Consider the following 25,569-nt stretch of genomic DNA (forward strand, 5'->3'; position numbering starts at 1 on the left):
AATAAAAATCCACAACTATATAATAAATATATTGCTATGTAAAATAAACAAAGACTTTCGAACACTTGAACTGACGAGGAACGCCGTTCAAGTGTTCGAAAGTCTTTGTTTATGTTACATAGTAATATATTTACTATATAATTATGGATTTTGATTACACAAATTATTATTATTATTATTATTATTATTATTATTATTATTATTATTATTATTATTATTATTATTATTATTAATATTTCCTTTTCGCTGTGTGACTGCTTAACTGTCTTTCAGGCTGTATTTATGGTTCTGAATTTTAATAAATTTAATAGGAACTGTTTTACTACGTGAAAGAACCATACACTATTGCCCGACTTTTTTTGGATTTCATTGCTGTTCTCCTATGTATTATTATTATTATTATTATTATTATTATTATTATTATTATTATTATTATTATTATTATTATTATATTTTTTTGCTGTTCTGTAGAATCTTGCTTTGTAATCTAATGGCCTTTTTTCATATTAATATTTTATAATTCTGATTATATATACATCATACACATTCTCTCTCTCTCTCTCTCTCTCTCTCTCTCTCTCTCTATATATATATATATATATATATATATATATATATATATATATATATATATATATATATATATATATATATATATATATATATATATATTATTATATATATATATATATATATATATATATATATATATATATATATAATAAATATATATATATATAATAAATATATATATATATATATATGCATATATATATATATATATGTTTGTATGTGTATATACATATATATACATGTACACATGCTGGTCCTTAGAGTACCAGCAAACCACCCGGATGGCCTTGAGCTGTGTGCGATGGGAAAGTGGGCGGGGAACCGAAGACTACATAAGGTGAGCGTCCCTCTCGCTTTCTGTGATTCTTCAGCAAGGGGCTGTGCCGTCAGCATGAAGCTACTGATTTTGGTACGTGCGCTTTGGTCGTCAAAAGTGTGTATGTGTGAGTGCTGTTGGAAAATGGAAAATTCACTACTGTTTGTTGCTGTTTGTGTTCGTTAGGATTTGGTATATTTTCAGTGTTTGTTTACGGTTATAATAATGCAGAGAATTGGACGAAAAAAATCGTTAGAATGATTTTTGCAAACTGCTACATCTATATACACATACAGACACACGTGCATCTGGTGTCAAGACAAATTCCACTGTAAACATATGCTGCATTTCGCTAGCTACACTTGGAGTACGTTTCCCCTGAACCTATATCGTAAGAGACGAGATTAATATATAAGGGACGTACAAAGCACAGTAAAATGCATGTAGGTGAACAAAACATAGGTTAATTTTGCAACGACAATAAGCTCTGTGTTAGCAGATATTTCCAATACTCTAGTCAACAAATTGCTCATTATTTTCTACAGAGTTGCGATCATTCTGTGCAGTCTACTTTGTGTTTATATTAGTTCTATTACTATTATTGTTCATTCGTTTTCTTGTACTTTATCTGTTTCTCTATTCTGCTTCATAATTTTGTTTCTACCGCCTCTTTTCTTTTAACTTAATATAATAATTCATCCGTCCTAGGTTCTAGTATTCTTCCTCCAATTTATGTTTGCCTTCTTCATTCTTACGTACGAAATGCCTTGAGTCTTTTGGTAGACTAACTGACGTTGCTATCATTCTGTTTATCTTTTTATTCCCCGTTGGCAAGTTCAGGGTTCTAATAGATCAGTTTAAAAAGTCTCCTCTCTCGGCATGTTATTCGTATGAGTTAATGATTCTTACTTCATTTATATATGGGCATTAGGGTTCCTCTCCCGTCGGCGTCAACGTTACCAAAGACAAAAATAATCAAAGTAATGGTAAATGAGTTGTATCATTTGAAAACGGCCGAATTTTTACCCGACTCGTTTCGGCAGTACCTTTCTGCCATTCCAGGTGTGGGGTACCGTCGCATTCTATCAAAGGCTGGTGTTCATCAATCATGAATGCCAAGGAATTCGTATATTTATACTTACTCCTCTTTTTAATATTTTGTCCTAATATACTATTAAGCTGGAATGTTCGATTGCATACGGATTAAGGTTCGCTTGTGGGCGAGTCTATAATACCAGGGAGTGAAGAGATTAAGTGATTTTATAACACTGACAATTTTTAAATCTCATAATACAAAACACTAGAGAGGCCTAACATACTTTCGTCGGCTCAAGAGTCTCTTGATAACAAATGACTGTCATTACCGATTATCTTTCTTGTTCGCTGAAATATGATGTACATAGTAACTCATTTTGTTTAAGAATGCACATAAAATATAATTTACACTGTAATTAATTACGCACGCGCACGATGTAAAACACATTACTCCCTCTTGACTTTAGAAAAACTAAATCACCATAATCACGTAATGATTTAATGCCTTGTTTTATCATCATAAACGCTGCACTTTTCTTGCTTGTCAAGTAAAATATCTAACATCATAAATCTCAATAATCTCCCTCGTCTTCTCCCCTCCCTTCGCTAATGCAATTATTGCAAAATTCCTTGTAGGGAGCTAGTGCCATCGGCCCCTAGCTGCAACCCCTTTAGTTCCTTTTACTGTACCTCCTTTCATATTCTCTATCTTCCATCTTACTTTTCACCCTCTCCTAACAATTGATTCATTGAACTAAGAGGTTTTCTGCCTGTTACATCTTTTTTTCAAACTTCTGCCAATTTCCGTTTCAGCGCTGAATGACCTCATAGGTCCCAGTGCTTGGCCTTTGGCCTAAATTCTATATTCAAGTCAGTTGTTGCAAAATCGAACTACAATTTTCCTCAGCTTATTAACCTTAATTTTTCAATTCCTTTAGATAACATTTCATCTCTTCGGATATATAAAAACATGATCAACTTTGTATCCAAGAAGCGCTGAGCAATATACCAAGCACCAAGGTTGCGACTTGGATTCAGCAACATTATCTAACATCAACATGAACCATCTATTTTTTATTCATATTTTGGATGTTGATTATATCTTCGTTGTATAACCTATAAACAATCTACTAAGAGCCTTGTTGTCATCAACAAAATTTAGTCTCTGACAGAGATAGAGATGAGAGAGGGTTGTATAAGGAAGCAAACAGAGAGAGAGAGAGAGAGAGAGTTGACTATCTTTACTGAGGCTACAACAGTGAGAGAGAGAGAGAGAGAGATTTGACTATCTTTACTGAGGCTACAATAGTGAGAGAGAGAGAGAGAGAGTTGACAATCTATACTGAGGTCACAATATATATATATATATATATATATATATATATATATATATATATATATATATATATATATGTGTGTGTGTGTGTGTGTGTGTGTGTGTGTGTGTGTGTGTGTGTAAGAGAGAGAGAGTTGACAATCTTTACTGAGGCTACCACAAACCGGAAGAGAGAATAACAGCACCTGTCGAAGGACTAAAAAACTGAGAAACATTACCGAATCCAGAGGGAGAGACTTTAGCAGAGAAAGCGAGCCGGCGTCAAAACGTTAGGCATAGAAATTGCCTGGTTCCGAATGCTAAAATTATGCACTCGCTAAGTTATTGTTTAACCACGTGGGTTTGTGTGCATTACTTTACTAACTCGTGCGGTGAATAGTCTATTTGAGTAGCTAGCCTACAAAGTTGAGGTTGAGTGGCTTATGATTTCTGACTAAGCTCCAATGGAGATAAAAACTGCATTATTGTTTGTTTGTACTGTACATGCACCATGATAATGAATAATTTTTTAGATGAATGAATTTCTTGTTAGTTTCCTGAGAAATCATCGATCTGTTCAAAGTATTTAATATAGTTATTATAAAACCGAATCTCTTAAAGGAATCTAAACGTGTACAAATTAAGTTTAGTTCGTATAAAAAACCAACATAATTCTGTGAGAGCATGGTTGTATTTTAAATTGAAGATGATAATCAGAAACACGGAGGGAGTTGGGGAAGTCTCGAGTCGACGACAACCAGGGCAAGAAATCTAGGAGAAAAGTTGTCTTCAGATCACTGTGCATAGATGATGTCTGAACCGAAGATTCAGCTTGTATTCTTAGAACTCCGCAGGAGTATAAGTGTGATCTATTTGATATACGCTGACTGGCACCACAATAGCAACTACAGTACTCAGTGATAACATCCAGAACATAATGGAAAATGCTAGATACTCCGGCTTGTTGTAGAGTAAATTAAATACAAATTCTGAAGAAAGGACCTGTGCATTGTTGCAAAGCGGAAAGGAATTATCTTTCAAAGTAACGTTAACAAGAATTCGTTGCACGATTTTGCACACGCGTCTTATTAACGATCTACGAATGGCATAAATTCCTCTATTTTCAAAACCAAATGACAAGTTTGAGAGGGCAGTAAAGGGAAAAGGGTATCTTCTTATAATACTGACAGACTAAGTTTCATATGACCCTATATCAGAGTACTCTGTTAGTATTGCGGGGTTCAAATAACAGGACCCCCGAGAGTATTATCAGAATAATGTTAGGGAAAAGAGTAGCTCCGGAGAGAGACGCAGTAGTTAGAAAGAAAATTAAAAAAAAAAAAAAAAGGAAGGGCACAGTAAAGAATAGAGAAGAAGAATCACACCAGACTTCGAGATTCTAAAGCAAGTCCATTTTTGCTCACAAGGTTCCGTAAAGCTGTCTTTACAACGAAAAATGTTAATCTTACACTCATCCCCTTCGTTTATCTTTGTTTGGGACCGACATGAACGAGTGACATACTAGTAATAACTGTAGATTAATGACGACTACCCTTCCTGCGCCCACATATGTAAAGTAACCGCCCAAGCCTCGACCGTCGGTTTTTCCCTCTCGCCCAAAGTAAGGCCCAAACTAGCCTCCTCTGATATCTGGAAGGCAAACTTTTTAAGACCCTGTAGAGAGAAATTACTTAGAAAGGGAAGGTTAACTAGAGGTCAAGCGTCAGTAGGACTATACGAGGTGGAACTGAGGTGAATAAGGCGTCTAACAGAATGACAACCGGGACGGGAAAAGTTGGCCCTACACATGTACCATGTTCAGTGGGCATCTGTCATGCACGATACAATTTACATAGAACTGTCACATAATTGAACCCCAAAATGAACAAATAGACATTTCAAAGTATTTTCTCATGAGTGCAGGAATTAGAACACTTGGGCCTACTCACGAAGAAAAGGCCCAAATTCCGTAGCTCGGCTTCTTCAGCAAATTTCTGCCTCTGTGAAAATCAAATCAATATTCTTTCGTAGCTTCAAGAACAACTGTCGCATGCTCGCATGCTCTCCAAAGTCGCCATAAATCATGCTAAAATCATGCTAAATGTTTTCTAAAAAGAAAAATTCAATTCAATCTCCTCTCTTCGAATCTAGCGCAAGTTTACGTTGCAGGTCAGAAGACCGTGAATCGTCAGACAGATGTCTCCAATGAAGCAAGCGCTCTGAAACTGTCACGAAAGCGCGAAGAATCTTAATGGCTGAAGATTTGCAAGCTGGCAATGGCGTGCTCCGACGTGAGAAACATGTGGCTAAAAGTCACCCGCAACATGTTTATGAAGAGTGTGTCGGGATGATAAAGCAACGCACTAAAGTAAATACAGCTCTCGCTCTATCTTTCTGTTGGTTTATCTTCAAGGACCGTGAAAACCTGCTTCAGTTAAGTTATGCTGGATAATCGTTGCTGAACCAAAATCTTCCATTGCGGAAGACGTAATTTTAAAACACAGTAATCAGTTAAATTATGGGTCTAACAAAGTACAATGATCAAACTTACAGTTGTTCGAGACCTATGATTAACAAATTTTAGTTAATGCAAGATATTTCATAACAAACCCTTCAAAGGAACAAAAAGCTTATTTTTTATAGCAGATCATTCTAATTTGTCTGTAAATTCCATCTTCGAAAGTGGGCGGACTATCAGTCACGATGGCAGATCCACTTTCTACATGATAATTTTCCCGCCATCCCGCAGGAACCGTTCAGTACGAAAGTTGCCGTGCCTATGGGACATTTCTCTAGTTGCACAATACAAACTGAAGGACTAACTATAACTCACAACTCATCGTGACGAAAATGCAACAGAAGAAGGGAGAAAGAAATATTTTCCTTTTTCATCGGGCAAATCATCATACTCAAAGGCGCGCTTTGTTTGCAAAGATAGACACCACTGCCACCACCACCAACCGCGAGCTTTCTAAACAGCTTGCAGCCATTACCCACTGAGCCGTATCCTCAACGCCCACTGAGATTACTTCTCCCTGTCTTTAGAGCGATGGATTTTCCTGTTAACATGAATAAACTGCTAACGGGGCACTCAGGTGAAAGTTTCTTCAAGTTACGCAAGATATGATTTGTCAGATTGGGCCGTTAGTACAGGATTATCGCAATTTCTGATTTCAATTTTGCGTCATTACGGTGCGTAATTTGTTTCGAATTCACTTTATGAAAAGAAATATCTTATAACTGCTAAGACTCCCGTACAAAGACTCAAGACTGAATAGAATTATTGACGTCAATTTCTTTGAAAGTCGCCAAAAAGGACGAATAATGATAAAATAGTAAACCCATACTAAAGTTTATATACAAATGTTGCTGGTCACTTCACGGCCTTACATCAGAAAATTTTCCCGGAAACTTCCATTGATGTCATCTAAATTGAAAATCGAATTTTCTCATTCGCCACGACATGTAAAAAAAAAAAAAAAAGTGAAACTGATCTGCGTGCGCGTGTGGTCCATCACCCAAACAATTATGGCCACGCGATGAGTAACCGAAGCTACTTTTCATCTTTGACAACTCACAGGTGTTTTGCTTTATCTTCTCTAACATCCACCATCACAACACCTGGCCTTAAATGCTTGTCTGTCGATTAGCAGGTTGTCTAATTTCTAAGCACACGATGCCGTGACGAAAACCTCAGCAACCTTTGATAACACCGCATTTGTTCCCGTCGTCAATAAACATTATAGATTACAAGTTTAATTTTAATGCTAAGACACCCCTACGGTGTGATGAGACAAATAACTGCACTTGAGGATTGCTGCTAATTCTGCATAATAACACGAACACAATTTTTTTCGTAAACCTTGAATTAAAAAAGAGAAGAACTGAGCAACGTATAGTTATATATATCCATAAAAAAATAGACAAGGAAAGGTAACTAACAAATCAACACAAGAACACAGATACTCAGATGTGCATATTCAGTTGTTGATCACAACTGATAAAGCAATAGTACTGCACAACACTATCAAGTTGCAATACAGTCTTTTTCAAACTCAGTCCACCAATATACATCACATTACCCTGCCAGGAAGGCTGTCCGTCTTTGTAGAATAGAAAAAAAAATGACATCTGGCACTGAAGAGTGAGACATCACGGATACTGACACTCGGAAAAATGCAAAAGCTCTTTAATGAAATACAAGGAGTAAAATGACCAAACATCATATCCCCGATGATGCTCCAAAAGCTCTAAATCATAATTACTGCTGTTAGGACAATAGGAAACATTGATTGCCAGCAATTTTTGTCTGTAATATAAAGATACACCACCGTAGGGGGATAGTGCCGTCAGTACACCTCACGGGGTGCAATGTAGGCATTACTAAAGGTTCTTTGCAACAACCCCTTTCATTCCTTTTACTGTACCTCCATTCAGATTATCTTTATTCCATCTTGCTATCCACCCTCACCTAACAATGATTTCAGTGCGACTGCGCGGTTTTCCTCCTGTCACAGCTTTCAAACCTACCTACTCTCAATTTCCTTTCCAGCGCTGAATGACCTCATAGGTCCCAGTGCTTGGCCTTTGGCCTAAACTCTGTATTCCATTCCATCCCTATAAAGATATACTGAAGCTATAGACATCCAAATGGGAGAACAAGTTAACAGCAGTGGCAAATCAAAAGATTTGAAGTATTTAGTACTAACACTGTTACTTCTAAAGGTACAAGCCTGAATCTTTGTTGAATCATGTGAGGTTCTCTGACAACCTCAGAGGATATGGTCCTTAAATGTTGGGAAAAAGAAAGTTTAAATTCGATAGAGATTTACTAACGGTTGTTTTTAATCCCAACTAAGGCTAGCAGCTATTTCATTATTAATAATTGCCTTGGGAAAAGCTGATAATACAGCACGTTACACGATATGAAACTAAAAGGATATACAATGAAAGAAATTCTGGAATTTATTATAGAGAGGTCTAAATTACATACTTACTTTCGTCTATGTTTTACTTTACTTTGGTTTTCCCCTGTTCGTTTCTCGTATAATAATAATAATAATAATAATAATAATAATAATAATAATAATAATAAGAAGAAGAAGAAGAAGAAGAAGAAGAAGAAGAAGAAGAAGAAGAAGAAGAAGAAGAAGAAGAAGAAGAAGAAACTGTTTATGCACAAATTAATTTTTTCTGTGCGGAAATACAATAGTCTACGGCTAATGAACGTTTACATTTGACTTCATTCAGCCAATGGCACATCCCTATATGGATGTTTACCGAGGGTACAATACACGAGCTTTGGACGGTACGAGCGTTCTATAATCATGACTTGCCATCGAGCCCTCTCTTATATTACCGTCATTACAAACGGTATAAATTCTTGTTAGCAGATGAGATTACCAAAAAGAAATTATACAATAGAAAACGCGACCTACAAAGATTGAGTGAATGTATGGATTTAATTACGGAACACAAAAGGCAAAAATCAACAATGGTTCATTATTCAGCCAGTTACTTTTTCTCAGCACATTTAACACCTTAACACGCGCATGCGCGGAAAACACACACACACACACACACACACACACACACACACACACAAAGGCTGGGAAATGACCAAGCTATTTGTCGAGTTAAAAATCCCGAACGGACGCCATCTGTTGGTTTCTATTGACACCGGTTTATGGTTGATTCATACTTTCCTCTGCGATTCTGGCCGAGACATTCACTTTCTCCTGGCACACATAAATTTACATCGGAGCCTTTGGAATTTTATTCAGATTTATATATTGATTTTGGAAAATATATCTCGGTCCGTCGTGGAGAGCGTAATCTGTACACTCTGATTACAAATGCAATGTGAACTTTTGAATTCTCTCTCTCTCTCTCTCTCTCTCTCTCTCTATATATATATATATATATATATATATATATATATATATATATATATATATATATATATATATATATATATATATATATAAATTATATATTATATATATAATATATATAATTATATATTTATATAATGTTCATCCTTCAGCTACTGAATCAAGGATGAAACCAATGTACAATAAGCTTTCATAGCCTCGTCCACTTCAATTATATGCGTGTGTGTGTGTGTGTGTGTGTAAGCATATGTAAAACAGCTCATGAAATATATGACGGAATTAAGCACAGTGTAAGCGTATGCAAAATATACCACAGGGTGTTTTGAAACAGTTATGATCGTATTTAGAAGTATACAAAAATTCCTATTCTGCAGAATTCAATTAAAATAAAGAATACATAAATTAAGGCGGAGAAATGTACGCTCCACGTCTCGGGAACCTTTTTGCAAATGTATAAATTATTATTCCTCATATTGCCCATTAACAGAAACGCGCCGTCTAATCAGATAAATTACTTAGTCCTTACATAGAGATTTATGTAAGAGAACAGAGAAATAAATAAAAAAAAACTGCGAGAGTTTTTCCCTGAAGAGGAGAGCACCTCCAATATTCACATACGAGTACACGTCTTTTCGGTGATGTTTTCGTGAACACTGAAGGACCAGGCTATTAAAGGAGGGGGGAGGGGGGCTGGATCTACAAAAAGATCATCTCGGTTGCGGTTCGAGTCCACATGTCTACACTATGCATTATAGTCCTCTTACCCCCTTAAAAACCTTACCATCACCTAAGCGCCGCCATTGTGCACAGGACCTGCGCTGCCATAAGGCCATCTTAATCTAAACCGTCAACAATAAAAAGATAATTCCAGAGATGGAGGGAAGGGCAGGGAAAAGGAGGATAAGGGGTATGGGAGGGTACTGAGGAGGGAGAGGGAGGGGAAAAACTATGAGGGAGGAAGAAGCTCTCCTTCAGGTCTTGGTCGAACACTCCAGGGTCCCCGACGCCAGATGTTCGAATTCCACCTGTTAGATGGAAGACGACGGCTCCCGTCATACTCGTCCTTCTTTTACGCGTTTTCGAGAGAGCTCTGCGGGAGGTTTATTTGCTGTTTTCTTTAAACGATTTGGCTTTTTTAATACTTGTCTGGGTTAACCGCAGAGATATCTAGTTTGGATAGCATCCTTAGTTACTTGTGGGATTGCTTTCTCTGTACTTTAGAGTGTACATAAGCGAGCGAACGATTAGCATACTGATATCTTTCTATTTTTTTCATTCACCCTTTCCGTTCTTTTCTTTATTTCTTAATTCTTACTTTGGATTAAATTGCATGCATTACTGTGTTGCAGGTTTATTTTAATATATACAATTTATCATGAACAAATTTGTTTAAATTGTTCTTTAACTGCTAACAACAATTTAGCTCGATAAACTTGTATTTAATATATATAATATATGTAATACATATTATATATAATATATATGTAATATATATATATATATATATATATATATATATATATATATATATATATATATATATATATATATATATATATATATATATATATTAAATATGTAATATATATAATATATTTATTATATTATATATATAATATATATTTAATATATGATATATCTATATAATATATATAATAATATATTCTCGAACGTTACAACAATTAATTCACAAAGTACTTTTCCTCATTTCACATCATAGCCTTTCCATCTACCGCCACGCCAGAAAAGAAAGCCCCCTCGCGCCCATGCCAATTAAAACAATTTTGCATAAAAATTAGACTCACGTAAAATTCAGGCGTTCCGGTGAAATCTAACTATCTCATGCGAACGTACCACGTTGGTTGGTTAGTCAAGTCCGGAAGTCCACGCCAGCACTTCCATTCCCATAAGAATTTTACAGTGCATTTTATAAATTGAACTGTATATCGAATTTAGGCCAAAGGCCAAGCACTGGGACCTATCAGGTCATTCAGAGCTGAAAAGGAAATTGACAGTAAAAGGTTTGAAAGGTGTAACAGGAGGAAAACCTCGCAGTTGCACTATGAATCAACTGTTAGGAGAGGGTGGACAGTAAGATGGAAGAAAGAGAATATGAAAGGACGTACAGTAAAAGGAACGAAATGGGTTGCGGCTAGGGGCCGGAGGGACGCTGCAAAGAACCTTAAGTAATGCCTACAATGCACCGCATGTGGTGCACTGACGCACTAGCTGACCCAGGGGGGCGCCACCTGGGCACGTGCCCCCCTAAGAAAAATAATGACAATAATAATATTGAAGATTTAGATAATAATAACATAATTGAGAAATATAAAAACTGGAAAAAAAAAAAACATTATAGAAATAATAATAAAACTGAAAGTGAATATATATATATATATATATATATATATATATATATATATATATATATATATATATATATATATATATATATATATATATATATGTGTGTGTGTGTGTGTGTGTGTGTGTGTAGTATGTATATATATATATATATATATGTGTGTATATATGTGTGTAGTATGTATATGAAAATTGGTGGCCGCCATGAAATTTTTCTGGTTCCAAAAGTGCACTAACGGCACTACCCCACTACGGGGTTGTATTTTATAGGACAAGAAACACGACTGGAAGGTTTTAGAAATCTGTTTAACAACGCGGAAACAACTTGTTTCCGGTAGGGCCTGTAAGCTCTAGCCGCCCTAGCGCAACCGTATTTCTTCCGCATCGAGTCGCGCAGTTCGTTGTACCTGCATGGCGCAATCGAAATGGAATAGGCCTGGTTGTTAGGCAACAGGCATTGCTAAAATCTGAAGTGTACTACCATCGTAGGTGAAATGGCGCTAAACAGAATCTCCTATTTCGGAAATCTGGTTCCATTTCGTACAAAACTAATCTCAGAACAGCCAATTTCATATAAAACCTTATGACGTTCGCGCAACAGATAGACAGAGAATGCAGGATATCTTGCAATTATCTCTCGTAATAAGAAAAAGTACATTAAACACAAGGTTCCTTCACTCGCTTTGAAACTGTAGATTTCTTTGGCCCATGGACAGCATTGACAAATTTAAGATTGGAAAAAAGTAAATTGTGCTAGTTCTAAGTGCATATGGTCCTATGGCAGTTGACTAACCACAAAGGAGTTTGATTCACTTTTCAGTTCGAAGTGGCACTATATAACCGTGGAAAAGTGCCCAGGTTCCTCCAAAGCATCTTATCATTACACTATACAGAGAGAGAGAGAGAGAGAGAGAGAGAGAGAGAGAGAGAGAGAGAGAGAGAGAGAGAGAGAGAGATTTCTATAAATAAAGGCGCATTATTAAGCTTATGCAGAACATATTCCTTTACTACTATTTAGGAAGGAGTGGTCCTTGGTCGGGAAGTTCACAATGAAGTGACAGCAACGCCTACGATATCACGCGGACCGTTATAAATGACACAACAAGATTAGTAACCTTAGGGTAAAACAAATGACATTAACAAACGGATACGAGAAAAACTACCCGTAGCAAAATCAGACAAATTACCAAAGGCAGAGTAAGAAGGACAAAACAAGAAAGTTTACCAATATCAAAACGAAAAGCTTAACAAAATCACAATGATGTTGACCGCAGAGACAACGAAAGTACTGTATATTGTAGTAAAAGCCAAACCAAGAGACATTAAGGGAAGTGAAATGAGAAACGCGACACGAAACGAAATGAGAAACACTACTTCAATCACATTAATTATCCAAATGCACGAGCAACATATCGCTCATTTGCACCAGAGGTTCTGCACGGATATGACCAACACGGCAGAACGCGTTCACACGAGATACTCCCCCTGAAAGAAACTCCGTTCTCGAGTACACACGTTTTCCGACGACATCGAAGGAAAAACAGAGAGCTGGTAAAACCAAAACGAATTTCCCAGACAAGAGATCTATCTCTTCAATCGATCAGTAATTACCAAAGGCTAATTACAACGTCTGATACGGGACTATCTCTATTCTAGAAACCAAAAGAGGGCTAAAGAAGGAGTTGATTCAACTAGCATCTTACAGATACAATTTACATGTGCTTATCTTTCATCGTTGTATCTTTACTAGGAGGCAATAGAATTTCTATAGAAATTAAGTTCATAACAGGATAAAAAAAAAATCTTCTGTATAAGAGTACTCCTGCATTACTGTATGCGAAATATATATCTACGAGGGACAAAAGTCCAAGTAAAAAATGTTTTAAAACAATTACCTTTACAAATGAAACAGTATCTTATACTCGATGAAAACCAGGGTGGGAGATAGGAAGTTCTTAGGAGGTGTCATCCACTGCACAGTTTATCTACACAGACAAGATTTACAGGGCATCTTATACACTTGAATCTAAATAATATAAACCAAGACCTGATTAGGACTGTGGCCCAATAGCAAAAATGTAGTACCGTACTTTATATATAACGTACAACAAAATCTGCTTATTCTGACACGAATTTAAAAGTATAAATAAGTAATTTTTCTAAATACAATGTAGTCCAATACTCCTTGCAAAAAGAAAAATACATTTTCAAAATTAGAGTGCTGCGGAAATCTTGCCATCAAAGATTTCAATTTAACGATATATATTAAAATTTCTCTACTCAGCTTATCGGACCCTACTCCAAAAAATCTTATCATATCAACGTTTTTTATCATTCGCATGTGAATATTACACCTATTTCACACAGATATCAAACTAAACATACACACACACACACATATATATATATAGATATACATATGTATATGTATATATATATATATATATATATATATATATATATAATATATATATATATATATATATATATATATATATATATATATATATATATAATATATACTGTATGTGTGTTGTGTGTGTGTGTGTGTGTATGTGTGTAACACGTTAACATGTGTTTGCTCTCAAGATAAGAAGAATTTGTGAGCCGAAGGAATCAAATGTTACCCTGTTTTAGGAATTCACTAGCTGCGTCAACAGAAACTACTTCTAGAAGGCTCTATTACTTTCTGAGGCCTGACTGTAACAACAAAAACTATCATTCGGTATTTTTTTTTCTTCAGTACCTATTAAACTTTACAAGGCGTTTGCGCCAGATACCATATCTCATTTAATATACACAAAGAGCTCACTTCAATCTTTTGTGATCGGCAGGTGTGTGTGAGCTTTGTGGGTGGAACACCAGTGCTTCAGAAGCGTTCCATGCCAGCAACTGTTTACGACTATTATGATTTTGTGGAAATCCCTCGAAGTCAGACAGAAGCCTCTGAAAGATCTGATGGACCAGTTATGGGGCCTGTGGCTAGAAGCAGTGGTTCATTTCCTCGTAGAATAGCCATGCCCTTACCACCCAGACATCCTCCTCCTCCCCCTCCAAGGTCAAGAACCCCTCCCCCAGGGACCCGTTCGCAAAAGTTCAGGCCTGGAAGGGAGCCGGACTACAAGCTCTCAGAGCCTGACGTTTTGGCGCCCCAGTATCGCCAGAGGCCATTGCCCCAGCAGCCTCAAAAGAGACCACAATACCCACCACGACCCCCGAAACAGGCAGTTCGCCAACCTCAGCCACAGTATTCTGACTATGATGAGTTTCCCACCGTGTTGGAAGATGATTCCTTCTATCCACAAGACGCGTCCGTCTTCGTAGAACAGCCTCAATACCCAAGAAAAACCCCAGTTTATGAGGAGGTACAACCGGCCATCAGAGACCGCGAGCCTCAACTCTATGTCGACGAGGTAAGTTCGCACCACCAAGAACAGAGACAACCATCGCACAAAGAGGAACGTCGTCCACAGTACCAAGAAGAAAGAAGACCTGAATACCAGGAAGAGAAAAGGCCACAGTACCAGGAGGAAAGACCTCATCAAGAAAAAAGACCACAACTCCCAAAAGAAAACAACCCACATTACCAAGAAGAATTTCTCCCAGAATACCAAGACACATTATCCCATTATGAAGAGGACCTACCTACCTACTATGAGGAGGAATTAGCAGGGCAGTATGAGCAGCCCTCAGAGAAAGACCTGAAACGCCCACCCTTGAACAATTACGCGACGACACAGGATAAGGCAGCAGAGCCTGTCAAAGAGAAGAGAGATGTTCCTCACGGAGGTGGACACCTGGATGAGAATGGTATAAAGGTAAGCAGCTTTGAACGAATGTCATTTAAAAAACTGTGAATACAACTACGAGGAGAACCAGCATTTTTTTTCTATAAGTCCCCATACAGAATATTACACAGTGACTGGATTATTCTTGCATTTCGTCCTCCTTATGACATCTTAGCAGTCTGGCAATCTCTTATTCTAGATCTTTTTCCAAACAGTTTGCAGCGGATGCAGCTGCCGTTGAAAATGCAAAAGGTGCAGGTCGACTGGCCTTCCAGATTCACGGACAACAAGGACCCCATTCGTACCGCTTCGGCTACGACACAGGAAAAGGGTGAGGCTTGACTCTGCAGTGACCAGCATGTTAGGTCACTGCAGTCTTCTTAAATCTCTTCATGTATTCTCACAATCTCGAAACTCAATTTGCTCGGTTTATTCTATTAATTATTTACTCAAACAGGCGTTTTTTTTATATAGCTTACTTCTCCAGTCTGTGAATTTACTGGTCCAGACCTATCAGAGAACTGCAAATTATTAGACAAAACTGTTACATGCCTACAGATGCACTGGCTGGAGGCAGAATTTTCATGAATTGCTGCTGTCTGCATAATTGTTATATATCATATATTAACCAGAAATACAGTGGCACTGTTACTGTGAAAATATTAAACAGACATGAAGACATCTTGCACTTATTCAGCTGCAGAACCGAGACCCAATCCTCGCTGATGACTCTTCTGGCTTGGGCTTAGTAAGGGTCACAGGTTGCCCATCCCAATGGGACCCCGTAAAAAAAATTTTTTTTTGTCTAATTTGAACTTGCCTTTATTATTATTATTATTATTATTATTATTATTATTATTAGTAGTAGTAGTAGTAGTAGTAGTAGTAGTAGTAGTAGTAGTAGTAGTAGTAGTAGTAGTAGTAGTAAACTGTACCGTGAGCTTCCTTTCTGGGAAAAATTGCACCGAAAAGTGAGAAAAAAAATTCCATTTCCAATTATGAGAACTATTATCGGCAGTCCTTTTCTCATTTATTTCCTATATCAAAGTTACCTATTCAAAGCCGAACTGGAACAAAAACGAGCCGTTTCCGTGTTTAGCGAATGGATTTTCTCCACTCTGAGAACAAAGGGAGAGAGAGGTTTGAGAAAAGGTCTTTTTTTTTTTTCTTCTTTTCTTGCGAGTGAAAGTATTGTTACGCAGTGTGGAATTTATTTGGCTGTTTTGCTCTTAATTAAAAGTGACAGCTTACAACTGTCTTGCTAGATTAATTTGGATCCAGTTCACACGGTCGTTGATTGATTTATTTATCAACAAAATTGCGTCAAAGTATAGCTCAGGTCATCGACACCTAAAACCTGACTTCATACTATTAAATAAATTCATAATTAATCTTTCTCATATCTAAACGTTGGCACAAGCGCCGTACTAAAAGCTGAAAATTATACATATTTATCTAACAATGAACTGTATGTATACGAATGTTTCTCTCTGTAATCTGACACTAAACGGGATTTGAGAGTGACACACGGCTGGCATAAATAACTAGGGTCATTAAAGATTTTCAATACTGAAAAATGTTCAATAATTGCCAGGTTTGCCTCTGCACACACACACACACACAAACGGGCACACATTTAAGAACAATGTTAATTTTAATTTAATTAAGAATAGTTCATTGCGTACGTGATAATGTGAATTTCCCTCCGGTACGTAAGCCATGAACGCAACAGATCTTGAGTCAACCGTTTTCTCAGATTTTTTTTTTTTTTATTTAAGAACTGCTAATTCATGGTCTGCAGCTAATCTCACCAGGCTGACTCATCGACAGCCCAGAAGCCAAGAACATATTTTACTGATAACTGATAAAATAATCGGTCTTCTTATTTTGCCTCGTTAGATATCTAAAATCGCATTTTCTTGAATTTAAAAAAAAAAGTCCAAAAACAGTTAAAATGCCGAATCAAAACCTTATTAAATGTTCTTATTTAATAAACGTAAACAGTGGAATTCATTAAAATGTTTTGAGAAAAAAATCTAAACCTTGAAAACGAGTAACAGTAAACCACCGCTGACGCGTAACAGCCGCCTATTTTATGCAGTTCATGAAAGTATATTTAACTTCAAACACTCTCCACCTGTTACATTAAAGTCTTTATATGCACGTAAAGCACTAATTGGTCTTGCCCTACAATTCCTTTCTCTACTGTACTTCATTTTCTCTCTTTAATTTCCTTACGCGTACATTTGCGTCCCCCTTACACCCAGTTAGGAAGCTGGTTCTAATCTACCTTACACACGCTGAGTTGTTCTACCAAGGGTTATTAGGAAGTGGGAAGTGAAGATTGAAATGAAAAGGTGTTCGCCCCATTTTATTCATTTACACTCTCTCATTGACCCTTTTCAGATACTTTGTATCTACGTATGTATGTATGTATCTGTCAAAAGAATGAACACGTTGAACAACGTCGTCATTGAAAACAAAAAAAATTGAAAATCTGAACACACCAATACGACATCGTCACAAAGACCACTTATACGTTATTCAGAAATGTATTATTCGGGAAAAAAATATTTTGGCATGGTAAAGTGAAACATCAATATATAAGAATGGGTATCAGATGCAAAGAGAGACTAAAGCCTATCACGGAGAGGCTTCCATTCACTATCGAAGTCTTCCTCTGTTCAGAAGTCTCAGGACTGGACAACGCGGCAATATGTACCGAAATACAAGAAGATAATTATTTACTAACGAGTTTGTAAGGAATGAGCTTCAGGGCGTTCACTGTGCGACCATAAACAACTGTGTCAAAGATTATCTGTAACTTTCACGGACAGAATAGGAAAAACATAATAGTTCAGAACACTTTATTGCCCTTGCCGTTCCACTTACTTTCTCTCAAGATGATTATCACAAAAGACTAAGGAATGGCACTTTAATTGTGTTGACGAATCTTACTGAAGTGTAAAGAATGATTAGTTAAAATTGTCGGATTGCTTTCCTTTGTCATAATATAATTGGACGATTCCAGTCACAATGGTAGCCGCTAATGTGTTTTATGGCAAGTTACGAGTATTTGCGATGTTCAGTCATCCTAGCGCGCACGCGCACACACAAACACACACACCCACACACACACACACACACACACACGTAGAAGAGAAAACTCAACAACGTCTTTTGCATTGTAAGTCCGAGATCATGCACGGCCGTATTAAAACGGAAAACTGGATTCACGATAAAAAGTCATCGTCAAATAATTCATACCAAAAGCATTCATTTGCATACCTCGTTTTCCTTTCACTTTTACTGTCTCAATAGTAAATATGTGAGAAAGCTGGCGGTATCTTGTTGATCATCCCATAACGGCTCCTTCAACAGGTAGACAGTCACAAATGAACGTTTTCTGGTGATCAACATCGAGAGCGGAAAAGTTGCCAAGTATTATATAAATATAAAATATCGCCAAACACGTATCTGATGCTTAGCATTTATTTAATCAAAACTGTTTCAAGTGAGAGTAACTAATGAGTTCATTACAAACTGGAGGTACCTAGTTGTGTGGCATACGCACACACACACACACACACACACACACACACATATATATATATATATATATATATATATATATATATATATATATATATATATATTCAATCGTAATATCTTTCCTTCCTCCATCAATAATTAATTGAGCAGCAGGCTTCACTGATTGAAAATTAACGTACAATGGTAGCACGATCGGAATGAGGCATGAACGGCTGTCAGTTTTGGAGAACCTACAAAAAATAAAAGTATATGAAACCTAAGCTAAAAATAATTATTACTCGGGGCGATTTCAAATAATTTGAATCTGTATGAAACCCTCGCGATGCATTATGCAAAAGAGAAAACATTCATAGATGAATAACTAATCACTATTATTTCATGGTCTATGCTCCTGACTACGAGAGTGGCTTGCGCTCTCCTTTGTTGCTAGGTGTGGGCAACTGAGAGTTGATGACGCCGTCTGACGGCCTGTTCATCAGCATTCTGTGTCGGTATAAAGTGACTTACATCATGGAAGTTTTTCCGAAGAACTGGTTCTTCCTCGATTCAGCAGTTGAAGGGTTTATGTGGTGGTAATCGATTTAATTCCGTATACTTTTCTTAAGGCTTTGTTTTCATGATACTCTTTTAGAAACAGTTTCATTGCCACACCATGATTCATGTCTGTACAGCAGTAAGGATCGTACTGCTGTATATTTTCTAAATTGTGCCTGTTCATTGATGTTTACAAATCCATGGGAGATTCAGTGGGTAAATACACTAAAGGATAGCTAGTTCCTTGTAGTAATGCTCAGTTTCCGGCTAACAGAGGCCAACGATTCCTGTTTGTTCGTTTAAGATTAGCCAGCCTTGTGCTGGCAGGGGCTCTTGTTTTAGGCCAGCCCGTAAGCAGACGATTCCTACCGTTGCCTTTTGGTTTGCTAAGGTCATCCACAGATGTCCTGGGTAGAAGCAGAGGACAGAAAGCACTCGGTGCTATAACTCAATCCATTCTCCCATTGTCAATGATTTCTGGTGCTACTGAGAGAGGCCACAATTCTCAACTGAGGATCTTCATTTGAATAAGTGTAATATATATATATATATATATATATATATATATATATATATATATATATATACATATATATATGTGTGTGTGTGTGTGTGGCCTTGGTGACTACGATTTAGGTTTCTTTTGGAGCCATCCATTATTCCGATAAACGTCTCCTTGGTGAAATGTGTCAAAGGTGACTTTTTTTATATTTTTTACAAAAAGTTCGGCTTCCCTCTCGCACTAATATTAAGTCAGTGGGTATTCAACTTGATAGCTGCCTTTAAACTGCTTGGAAATTCATCATAATTTCCGACTGAACAATGTAAAAGAAAAAAAAAAAAAACAGTAAAAGATGCCTGCAACTATACCAGCATCCCCGACTTCAAATATTTCTACTCCATTTACAAAGTTGTTCTACAAACGAAAAACTAAATAGAACGTAAGAATTTGTATCGGCCTTGAGGAAACTTTTTTTTTTTATCTTTTATTTAGAAAAATACATTTTATAGTTCACTTTACTACTCAATACATATATAATATATGTAATTTAAGTAAAAAATCAACAAATATGTCACAATATTTTATGTATATAAATATACTTAATTTACTATGTACATACATACATATACACATATCCATATACTGATAGTATACATACTCATTATAGTATACACACTCATATGTATCTGTATATCTTACAACTCCATATAACTACGTAAAATGAGAATTAAAGTTTTTAAATGATTTACGCAATACATACCTATTCCTGTATATACTTTCTCTTATTAAAACAATTAGATGTGGATCATTTAACAACCCAGATTTATAACCATACCAAACACTAGATATAAAATCCGCTAATAATACATTTGCAGTGTTCCTATCTTTCAAACTATTTGCTTCAAAATCAAATTTTAGTACTTGCAGAAAATTCTTCGTTCTGACTTTACACAAGGCTTTAAACACTTTTTTAAACCATTCTACTAACTTTTCATTCATACTACAAAAGTAAAACAAATGCATCATAGTTTCTTTTTCCCCACAAGCACTACATACATCATCTTGTGCGATATTCATCATATGTAATCTGTCCCGAGTTGGCAATACTTCATGTATATATTTATACAATACTTCTCGGACATGTGGCTCTATAAACTTGCTATTTACATTTACCCATATATTCTTCCAGTTAAACAATGGATAGTTAATTTGAACATTTGGCTTATAGTTATCTACCATTAAAAACTTATATACATTGCTACTTTTACAATGCGGATACACATCCATCTTGATGACTAGTCTTAGAGTATTAATTATTTCTTCATAATAGGGGGTGGTTATTACTGCAGCATCTTTAATTCCATTATCACTTAATAAGTAGCTCCCTTTCATTTTACAGTAATACATCATTAGCTCATATCCAAACTCTTTTTTTGAAAAACTCTTATAAAAAGTACAAAAGAGAATTGCCTTTACTTTATAGCCAATTTTTACTACTCCACACCCTCCTTCTAATCTTGGCAAACATGTAGTTTTCCTGCTAATTGGCTGGTAATTACCTTTCCATAAGTACTTAAAGATACGTTTTTCTATCTGCTTCTCAATATTTTTTGGGATCGGTATCACATGGGCTATATACCAACATTTTGATAAAAACTTCATATTAATGACCAGAGCTTTTTGAAATATGGTTAACTTCCTATTATATGAAAAGCCGACCATTTTCACCAAATTTTCTCTAATTTTGTTCCAATTTTCCTCCCTTGTTTTACAAAAATCATTAAAATAGGTTATACCTAAAATTTTACAGCTATCGGTTTGTATGTTCAAATTTTGTACCGGCCACAAGGTTCTGTATTTCCATTGCCCTAACCCAAATATGCTCGTTTTATTCAAGTTAAGAGAAGCACCAGTAGCATCCTCATACATTTTTAAGATCTTAAAACTTTCTTCTATCCCTTCATCTCCACATACTACAATAGAGCTATCGTCTGCATACCCAACAACACAAAATCTTAGATTATTTGGACCTCCGTTAACACAGCAGAAGAAAGTCAAGCCGTGAGAGAGAAATTTTCAACGGCGGAAACCTTCTAATGATAATTGAACAGGCGACACAAGCAACGAAGATGTTAGAAAATTTACGAAAACGACTTAGACAGACAAAGAGCCCCTAGAGTAGATTCCGTTTGATCCAGTTTAATTAAGACAAAAAAAAAACTGCAAAGGCTTTTAATACGAACTGTCAACCACTTTCATCTACTGACGCCAACTAGACGCACATCAGCAGCAACGCATTTGAACAGTAAACGCTACTGGTGGTCACTAATCACTAATTACTGAGCAACCACAAGAGCCAGAATTTCACTTTCACAGCTTAGTACAAAAACACAATGTTCTCGGGACAAATTTTTTGTTCTTGTCGACCGATGCCATGCACGCGTAGATTTTGAAAAATTTCTCCATTAAAAGATGTACGTAGTCCATCGATATCTTAGTGAATCGCAAGGTTGTTGTTGCCGTCAAAACAAATAAATCAAATGCTCTTCCCGACATTTTTGAATGTCGCCGCGAGTATTCACTTATATTTTTTAGTCATTTCTTCTGTTAAGACCAAAATATTACAACGGTCACTGCCACATTCATCCTTAACCTGCTTTATGGCGGATGAACCCCTTGTGCAGAAAAACTGCGAGAAATTAGTAGCCTCTCACACATTTTTGAAGCCAACAGTGGGAGCTGTTGTGGTCTCCTCTACCGCTTGATAATGTCTGAACCTGAGAGGCATCAGTATGCTATAAATTTATAGCCATTTAGATATCGCAGGGACAGGACTATATTTTAGAACTGGCCCATGGATTCCAAAGGTGGACTGGTTTCTGGGGACAGGACACTTGGAAATTTATCTGACTTGACATCCAAGATAATTAAAGTGGGGATGATTATATTCATGTGATTTTTTTTACTTGAACAAAGTAATGAAATATTTCCTTAAAATAATTTGCAGCTCATTCAACTTTCAATCTTGAGTGATGACTTTTGAGTTAGTTTCTGTTTTTTGGTAAACAAAATCATCCTGACCTATATTAAGGAGTAATGGAATTTATAATATATAAATATATAAATATATATATATGTATGTATATATATATATATATATATATATATATATATATATATATATATATATATATATATACATATTTATATATACACTACAGTATATATGTATATGTACTGTACATATATATATAATATATATATATATATATATATATATATATATATATATATATATATATATATATATATATATATATATATATTATATATATATATATATATATATATATATATATATATATATATATATATATATATATATATATATATATATATATATATATATATTTATATATATATATATATATATATATATATATATATATAATAAAGTTCATATAATAAAGTTTTATAGGTAAATACGGCCTACAATTGAGGGAATGTCCTTGTCCACGAATCTCGGTCGGGCATCACTGCTCAAGGTGGGCGCACAATATACACCAACCAAACTTAATTCTCGACACCCTGCACCTTCAGGTACAACCGCCAGTTCCGCTACGAGGAGAGAGACGGCAACGGCCTCGTGCACGGGCGCTACGGCTTCTACGACAAGGACGGAAAGCTGCAAGTCGTCAACTACTCGGCCCATCCCAAGCACGGCTTCTCCGCAGATGTTCCTCACCCCTAGGGTCTGGGAGGGCGATTTCACATAAGGTTCTCTCCGACACTTTCGTCTCTCTCTCTCTCTCTCTCTCTCTGTTTCCTTTGTCCCACGTCCTCATTCCGCGCATGACCAGGGATCAGTCTCAGAATAAATCCGTGGAGTTGTTTTTGCCAACAGAAAGTAATGATGATTGCGTTTCCCCGCTGACGTCTTATGTAAATAAAACTGGAGAAGGGTTTCCTTTTTGCCAGTGGAAAGATTGCTAAGATAATATTTCCCGTTCCCGGTGATGCAAGACGGAATCGGAAAATCTGTTCCATTCCTGTTTCGTTTCCCGTTACTAGACTCTAGAAGCCCTTGGCGTTCCTGATGCCACCGAGTCATCAAAATAATAAAAACCGATGGTAACTCGGTATTCCAGAACCCCCAAAATATTCTCTAAGAAAAATAAACAAAAATAAACGCGGAACGCCTCGTAAACCTCTCTTGGTCTAGCACTTTAACCTATGCGGCACTGACCTGATACACTGTAGACACGACAAATATACTTTCTTTAGACTGCCTCGCCCCGTTTACTCGTCTGTTAGCATGAGTTTTCACATATTCAGAAACCACAAACAAAAGAGAAATTGGAAGTAAAGAAATGTCATGAAATTCCAGACGTGTTTAGCAACAACTGCAACATTGCATTCTAGTCAATGACGTGTTTTCTTTGACAGGACGCTCGAAAGGGGTTCACAGACAAAAGCCGAGAGTAAATAACAGTACAAACAGCTAATTGTTGACTTCTGTCAAGGGATGAGGTTTAAACTGATGGATCATAAAGAAAATTCGTGTTTACTCTTTGTTTCCACATTTTGTACGTTAATTTAATATTTTGTCATGATATGTCTAAATTTATACTCGTTGCAATAACCATAATGACCTCCTAACTTTTCAATTCCTTCACACCTTCTTGTGCGCGCTTATCACTACATGCATGGATCCAGTAAAAAAAAAAATTACAGAAATCCTGCCTCCTGTAGTGGGATTCGAACCCACTTACAATAAGTTATGATCGGGTGAACCTATACCATTCTGACGCTAAGAAAAACTAACCTACCATAAGTGGGTTTAAACTCAAGTATGGGAGGTGGGGTCGCTTCATTTGTTCCATATCTGAATTCAAGGCTTGTAGTAATAAGCGTATCCAATATGGTGTGGAAATATAAAGTCATTGTTGGTATTACAAATTAATATATACCTGGTAAGAGTGACCAGCTGATATATATATATATATATATATATATATATATATATATATATATATATATATATATATATATATATATATATAATATATATATATATATATATATATATATATATATATATATATATATATATATATGTGTACACATATACATCATAAGCCACTGAGTAAAACAATAAAAAAAAAAAGGCTTAGAAAATGTTCAAATTCCTCTCTGCACTTTGCATTCATCACATCTTTTCAATAGAGTAACATAGCACACTAGAAAGTTCATATTTACCAATGCTGAATGAAGGTAAACGTTTTTCATTGGTAGTTGGCTTTCAAATCAATTATCACCACATTACCATAACTTGTGTGTTGTCACATTAGGAAAAACAATATGTAACTCTATTTTCAGTTCCATTTCCGCTGTTCTACAGGTGCTTGAAAAGTTATTATTATTTATTTTGACGTAGAGTGTAGGCAACGTTTGTTGCAAACCTTTGTTTTATAGTTTTATAACTAACCGTTGTTGAGATTGTTTTCTAATATAAGATAATTCATTATTTTCACGAGATCATATTTCGTGGATGTACAGTATGTTGTTGCCGTTATCAATAAAATTTTCAAATCGAGGAATTTTGTCATTGTCCTTTTTCGAGCCTCAAATATATGCATTGAGGCAGATCTGGAAAATACAAGAATGACTTTGGAAAAGATTGTTCTAGCGGTACA

General features: G+C 36.0%; 1 protein-coding gene and 1 long non-coding RNA gene across 2 annotated transcripts in view; one reads left to right on the forward strand and one right to left on the reverse strand.

Annotated features, from left to right (window-relative positions):
- LOC136840174 (uncharacterized) overlaps positions 1-25,569 on the reverse strand; it is a 52,424-nt gene that overhangs the window by 19,124 nt on the left and 7,731 nt on the right. The gene's annotated exons all lie outside the window — the stretch shown is intronic.
- On the forward strand, positions 948-24,880 carry LOC136840167 (uncharacterized). Its single transcript, XM_067106627.1, has 4 exons — positions 948-982; positions 14,332-15,315; positions 15,501-15,616; positions 23,474-24,880. Exons 1-4 carry the CDS (start codon positions 965-967, stop codon positions 23,622-23,624), a joined length of 1,269 nt encoding a protein of 422 aa, XP_066962728.1. The 5' UTR covers positions 948-964; the 3' UTR covers positions 23,625-24,880.

Source organism: Macrobrachium rosenbergii, chromosome 7 (genome assembly GCF_040412425.1).
Source record: "Macrobrachium rosenbergii isolate ZJJX-2024 chromosome 7, ASM4041242v1, whole genome shotgun sequence".
Taxonomy (NCBI): Eukaryota; Metazoa; Arthropoda; class Malacostraca; order Decapoda; family Palaemonidae; genus Macrobrachium; species Macrobrachium rosenbergii.

Bases quoted from the DNA above. Each gene is read 5' to 3' on its own strand.
- LOC136840167 (XM_067106627.1), top strand. The intron at 15,316-15,500 runs GTAAGCAGCTTT...TTTTCCAAACAG, and splicing joins TGGATGAGAATGGTATAAAG to TTTGCAGCGGATGCAGCTGC. The intron at 15,617-23,473 runs GTGAGGCTTGAC...CTGCACCTTCAG, and splicing joins GGCTACGACACAGGAAAAGG to GTACAACCGCCAGTTCCGCT.